The sequence below is a fragment of the Paralichthys olivaceus genome, chromosome 5, assembly GCF_024713975.1.
Source record: "Paralichthys olivaceus isolate ysfri-2021 chromosome 5, ASM2471397v2, whole genome shotgun sequence".
Classification (NCBI taxonomy): domain Eukaryota; kingdom Metazoa; phylum Chordata; class Actinopteri; order Pleuronectiformes; family Paralichthyidae; genus Paralichthys; species Paralichthys olivaceus.
In genome coordinates this window covers 19,103,863-19,110,360 of record NC_091097.1, presented here as the reverse complement: position 1 = coordinate 19,110,360, position 6,498 = coordinate 19,103,863, and the positions used below count along the sequence as shown (strand labels likewise).

Genomic DNA, 6,498 nt, shown 5'->3' with positions numbered 1-6,498 from the left:
TCTCCGGCTTTGAAAACAGTTTCTAACTCGTATATTTTGTTGGATTTATTGCTGTTTGTTTGATCTTTTTTATGCATTTCCACTATTTCAGCCGTCCAACACGTTGGTTATCCTTCTTTAAACATGCTTTCAAAACTAAATTGACTTGACTCACGGGGTAAATTGTTTTGAATAAGGATATATAAAGATATATAGATCCAGAGCAGCTTGATACTTGTGTTGAGCGCTCAGTCCTGGATATTAATATGGTCTGTAAACGTCCCACAAACACGGGACATTTCATTTTAAGGCTGATTGCCTCCTCTCCACCCTCCACTGACTTATTGTTAACTATGTGTTTAATGGAGCATCTCAGTGACCCGGAGCTCCCACGTGCACACTCACGTATTTGCAACATATCCTGGGGTCTCGCTCGGGTCACCTGACGTTTGTTATGTCTCCGCCCAGTAAAGAAATATATATCGTTTTAGACATTTTGAAATGTATTGTGTTTTCATGGGATTCAATGAAAATCCTATAAGAGAAGAAACCAACCGGTTACAAGATACTTCCACAAAGAATAGGAACATTTGAAAACACACAGACACACACACACACACACACACACATATTCTTAATGAGGGTGCTATCAGTGTCTGGCTGTGTGAGTCTGTTCTAATTGTCTCATCTTTCGCGGTGGCACATTCTTGGGCTCAGGTTTAATTTAACACCCAGTCCTCCTCTAGTGCTGCTGTTATTTACACCCCATCCCATCGCTGCCACACATCCACTCCTTCCCTCCCCCCCTCCCCTGGACTCACCCCTCCACGTACTCTTGTGCTCACCCCGCTTCCCTCTCATCTTTTAACCGTACTGCTCTGTCACCCACCACCACCCCATCTCCCTGCTTATGATAAATGAAATGTGCACTGATCCCCTGGTTACCCTGTCAGTTTACCACAGAACACAGAAGCGCGGGTCCAAGGTGTTTAGCACCTTTAAACGACTGTTTGAAAAACAGCGATACGAGTCGCGATATTCATTATTCTGACAGGAGAGCAGATTTATAATGTGTCAACAACGTGACAAAGTGAAAACGGTCCCTGACGCTACCAGAGCGACACCTGAACGAGCAGCTCCCCTCAGCTTCTTCTGCTTCAGCTCGTTTTGAGGGGGTTTCTGTTCTGCAACTGTTTTGCTTTCATCGCTCTCGTCGTCAGTTTTAGCTACGAGGAAATATTCCTGCAACTAAACATCGGCTTTTTAATTTATCTTCATCCGTATGCAGTTAGCTGTTAACAGAGACGATTGCTGCAGGTTCACCAAACTAAGACTCAAAGAAATGCACAAGTCACCACCTGGAAACAAAAGTTTTTCAGTTTTGTTTTTTTAATTTTCAGCTGATGCAGCATCACGATGTGGCCCAAAGCTTCAGAGATCCCTCAAACTAAACTAGAGGTTTCTTTCAGACAGTGACACAAATGAAAGTGTCGGGGAAATTAATCCATAAGTACAAAGTCTCTTGTTTGTCAGGAGTTTTCACAAATGAACAATCTCACATCGACATCGTTTTCAGCAGTTTTCAGCCGCTCTGGTTCTTGTTGTCACAAATCAATGTGAGACGTGAGGTTAAACAGCTGCATGAGAGCTGCATCGTCTTCAAGAGTCTGAGAGTTTGATCAGAGAGACTTTGACAAACCTATTATGTTTGTACAGTAGCTTTACAATAGCTCACATCACATTCTCGCTTCTCTCCCTTTTGTCTGCACCATCTTTCGGTTCTATACAAGACAGACTGAACTGCTCTCTTCTTCCCTCCACCCTCCCCTCTCTCTCTCTCTCTCTCCATTTCCCTCGCTCGCTGCCACCGAGCGGCCACATATCACAGATTTTGACAGGACGTGAATGAGGTCCCTTAGGGAGACCTGGGCCCCCTATTGGGACTTCTTCTGCTAAACAAATGAGCATTTGTCCTTAACAATCAATAGCTTTTAATATTATCTCCTGGCAAACAAGAGTCACAGGAAGAATCTGTGGGAGGCAGCATGAGAGCCTGCGAGAGACGGCGGGCAGGGGCGAGAGCAGGCCGCGGAGCATGCTTTGCGTTGCCGGGGCCACTGGAGCGAGGTGAGCATTAGCTATGACATTTCAGCAGCAGCAGAGCCAAGAGACGATGCCTTGTGTCCGGGTTATCTCCAGCTCCGCTCACAGAAGAAAGTGCACTCAGGGGATGGTCCAGGGTCACTGCCCATGCTTGACCATTTCATCTTTGCAACATCACAAACAGACTTTTGGAGATTTTGTGTGTGTGCGTGCGTGCGTGTGTCTCAGCTGATGATGCACTGCCATCCAATCTCATTGCAGGGGGGGGTGTAGCTCACTCCTGGTATCAGGGAAAGCAATCCCTTTTATGGTATAGACTGATTTATTGTCCAGCACAGCTTTCATAATGGGAAAGAAAAATGTAGCTTAGCGGAGCGGAGATGAACAAAAATAAGTTTAAGTAGCATTACTCAGTCGCAGCTTCTATGCAACAAGACATTAATCAAATTCTGTAGGTATAAAATTAATCATGCACTATGACACAAGTGTTATTTTTTCCGACGCTGGATCCGAGCAGCTGCCGTTAAATCAAGGATGACAACAGCAAGTCGCTCTGGTGTACATATAAAGTATGTAGTGTCTGTGCCACTACTGAACAACACAGTCAGATCCAACTGATTTACCTGAAGTACAAATTACAGAATAAATTGCGTACAGATGGAGAAACGTGTTGATTTCTTATTATTCAGCTGCAATCACAGTAAAACCCTCTGACACGCTGCACTGTTGGTCCTCCAGGCACGAGCGCGAGTGTTTCCAGTCGATCGCGGCTGCGTAAAAAGATGCTGACCTGTAGCATACACACACTAAAACAAATCATTCATCCGCTTCAACAACAACACAGCCTCCTGATGAGGCCGGAAAACAACAAGTCAGCTGAAGTCGAGCGCACGGCTGCTCACCCAGGCAACTGCTCACGTCCCTGTGCACGCTTGCACTCAAGTGTTGTGTGCAGATATATATATATACGTGCAGACATACAAATTTACACTGTGAGCCACATGTTAACACAAACACTCACCCACAAAAACACAATAATGGAGAAATGCATCCACACAAGTATAAAAAATACTGCATGAAGTAGAAAGTCACTCAGTTCATGCTCCACCTCCAGTCCTCTTATGAAACCACATTTAAAATCACTCCAGATCCAGATTTTTGTTTGGATCTGCTCCAAATTGCACACTCGTAAATATCAATCCTATAAACATGCCTGATTTTTTTCCCATCAAGATCCTTGAATAATTCTCTGAGAAATCACGGAAAAAGTTAAAAAGCTCCGTATCTCAAATGTTCCTGGAACCGAAAACCCTGATCCTGATTCCTCTCTGACCAACACCACATCCACATCCTATCCATGGATACATGCAGACAAGAACTAATCAGTAAATCTGCATGTTTGATGGTAAACTTCAAATGTAAACAAACGTAAGCTACAATAAAGAAAAGGATAAAAAAAAAGAGGAGCCACACAGATTTCAAATTAGAAGGACGACAGGATATAAGAGTTTCTGATGATACAGGTTCGGTGTTGAGCGGAATTCACATCCCTGGTTTCTGGTCTATTAAAGTCATAAACCGTGACCAATCATCGTCTCCCAGAATAAAGGACGATGTCTTCAGATGTCTCTGTTAAACTAGATTCACTTCACAACGACGTGAAACAAAGCCTCGCGTTTCAGAAGCTGGAACAGGTACATGCTGACGATCTTCCACAAATAATAAAGAAATAACAGTTTAAAAAAAAAATAGCTGTGGATTAAATTCCTGCTCATCGCCTCGTTGTCTGAGCATCGGCTCCATCCAACAACTGGAGCACAAACAGTGACAGCACCTGGAGCCTCCTCACAGCAGCATCTGAGGACGAGCCAGAAAAGAACAGATGCCACCAAAGCAAATGTTGGAAGTGCAGCGCTCAGCTAATGATCGGATCTGCGGGCCGTTTTCCAGGTGACTTATGTTACTGCTCCGCTGCGGAGTCCAGGATGAGTGGAGCCGTATTGATCTGCTGTTTTGCAAGTCAATCAATGCCACCACGCAGATACTCGCTGTTCTTTCAGGTCAAGCTAAGAACATGTGATCCTGCGGCCCAGAACTTGATAGATACGAACCGATGGCGTCGCTCAGCAGAGAGAGATTCTGCGTCGTACGAGTTGATTCAATTACGTGATGATTGAACATCAGCTGTGCCTGAGCTGAACAATGTGATTGGAATTCATCACAGAGAGAAACGTGCCAGGATGAATTTGCCTGAAAAGTTTCTTGAAGTGAGACTTCAGAGATGTTGCATTAATGAGACGTGGCCGCACTCTGCCGAGTAATTTTGCATGTGGTGACAAAACAGAATAGACAACATCAGAAGTTATCGTCTCCCGGAGAAAACACACAGCTGCTCTCTCTCTCTCTCTCTCTCTTCACTCCATGTCCCCAGAAACACTTCCTCTCTTCACCTCCTTTCCTCGTTTCTTCTCTCCTCTCCTTCTCTTCATAGAAATGCCTCCTAATTCCCACGCTCCTGAATTTGTTCTAATTTAGGAACGCAAAGGAAAACAAAGAGAGAAACAAAAACTTCCTTTGACTTCCAATAAAAAAGAAAAAAAAAGCATAAAAGAAGAATAATGTCAATTACGAATATTATCCTAAAATAAGCCGATCAGTATTCTGGCTATCGGAGGAAAAGAGGTGCTCGTTTATCTCACTGTTATGCTACGATACAGAAATCTGCTGTTAATTACGCTCTGCAGGACGAAAGTGATCGGAAAATATTTCACAGCATATTTCAAAGATTGCAGCCTCGATATATTCGACCAGTTTTGTGCGTTGAGCCTGAACGATGACAGAGTTGAAGTGAGGGTCTGTTGTTAATTGGATTTGAATGAAAAGCCGTGTTGCCCTTAATTAATGGAGCTGAGCTGTGGTGATGTAATGAGCGGCCGAAATCACATTAAGGTTTGTTACACAGGGGCGGGAGATAAAGCTTTTGAAAAAGAAAAAGAAAGTCATGACACATTATTATTCTGATATTAACCATCATTCTCAACAGTTTATGAAAGAGCAGGGAACTTAATCGGAGTCAGAATAATAACCGGTAACTGTTTTTCAATGGCGGTGAGGCTGCGTCCTTTAATGAGATTCACCATCGCTGCTAATTGATGTCACGTTGTATGACGTAAGACGATAGTAGGAGCTGTGCAGCGTCAGCGTTCGCCGCGGCAGCTGTGTGACTTTCAGCTAACGACAGAAGGCCGAGGCCGAGGCACTTCATTACCAAACTGCACCGTCGCCCGGCTGCTGGCTGAGGCTCCAAGTAACAGGAGTGACTGTATAATGGAGGCATTTGTAGTGCGCTCACACACGGTCCACACAGCCCCCACCACCACCACCACCGCCACCACCACCACCCGACAACCATCGTCTCCTATCACACAAAAAATATTTAGTTTCTCACTCTTGCTCCTCTGCACTGAGGCTGAGTCTCTTAAACGTCACGGCTGATTAATAGTGCATGGGCAGAGACGAGGAGGGAGGGAGGGAGGGAGGGAGGGAGGGAGAGGTAGAGAGAGGAAGAAAGGGAGAGAGGTGGTCAAAAAAAGGTTGTGTACAACTTATACGCAATTTAAATAAAAAAATGAAAAAGGAATGAGGAGACGAGTGTATGAGAAAATGATGGAATGTGCTGATATGATAATGTCTTCTCACGGGCCCTTGTGGCAAATACGTTTGCTGTGTGTAATTTGGTCCTGGAGCACAGAGAGAGAGTAATGTCTTCTTTTATCTTATCAAAACACACCATCCGTCTCTTTCACACACACACACACACACACACACACAAACAAACACACAAACACAGCTGACACAAACAAACGCCACAAAAATCTCAATCAAAGAATCCTTTAATTGCCTGATCAATGCCTGTAGAGCCATGCAAATGAAGCCGATAGTCGATCGGGGCTGGGTCATGTTGAACGTCCGAGCGCTGAAGCACGCCATTGATCAAAGTGCACACTGCGCTAAAAACCCAGGATTAAAGCGTTCGTCCATAGGCTCCACCTTGAACCGTTATCCTGACCCTTGAGCAAATCCGCCGTGAGATACAAAGCAAAAGAGCCTGCAGAAGTTTTAGACCATCCATCACCGAGCTTTAGGAACGGAGACGCACTCAGACACACAAACACACACACACACAGGTGAGATAAGCCGGGCGGGTCTCTACAGGGACAACTCGCGGAAAAACTAAGAACGGCTCGGGCCTCGTGCGTCGACATTGTCTTACCTTGTGTTTCGGCAGCCAAAGACTCATCCCAGCTTCTCAGAAGTAGCATGATGGTGCGGCCTGGGACTCCTCTCTCCCTCTCATAGCCTCAGACTGAGGGAGGCTGAACTGCAATCAACACCAGACAAAAGACAATATGGTTA

General features: G+C 44.8%; 1 protein-coding gene across 5 annotated transcripts in view; it reads right to left on the bottom strand.

The window, feature by feature from the left end:
• The window catches only part of grin2ba (glutamate receptor, ionotropic, N-methyl D-aspartate 2B, genome duplicate a), a 104,008-nt gene that overhangs the window by 89,649 nt on the left and 7,861 nt on the right, over positions 1 to 6,498 (bottom strand). For all 5 annotated transcript variants that reach the window (XM_069524863.1, XM_069524861.1, XM_069524862.1 and 2 more), the window contains exon 3: positions 6,356 to 6,463. In XM_069524863.1, coding sequence (XP_069380964.1) covers positions 6,356 to 6,382 — 27 coding nt within the window. In that variant the 5' untranslated portion in view covers positions 6,383 to 6,463. The remainder of the gene's footprint in view (positions 1 to 6,355; positions 6,464 to 6,498) is intronic.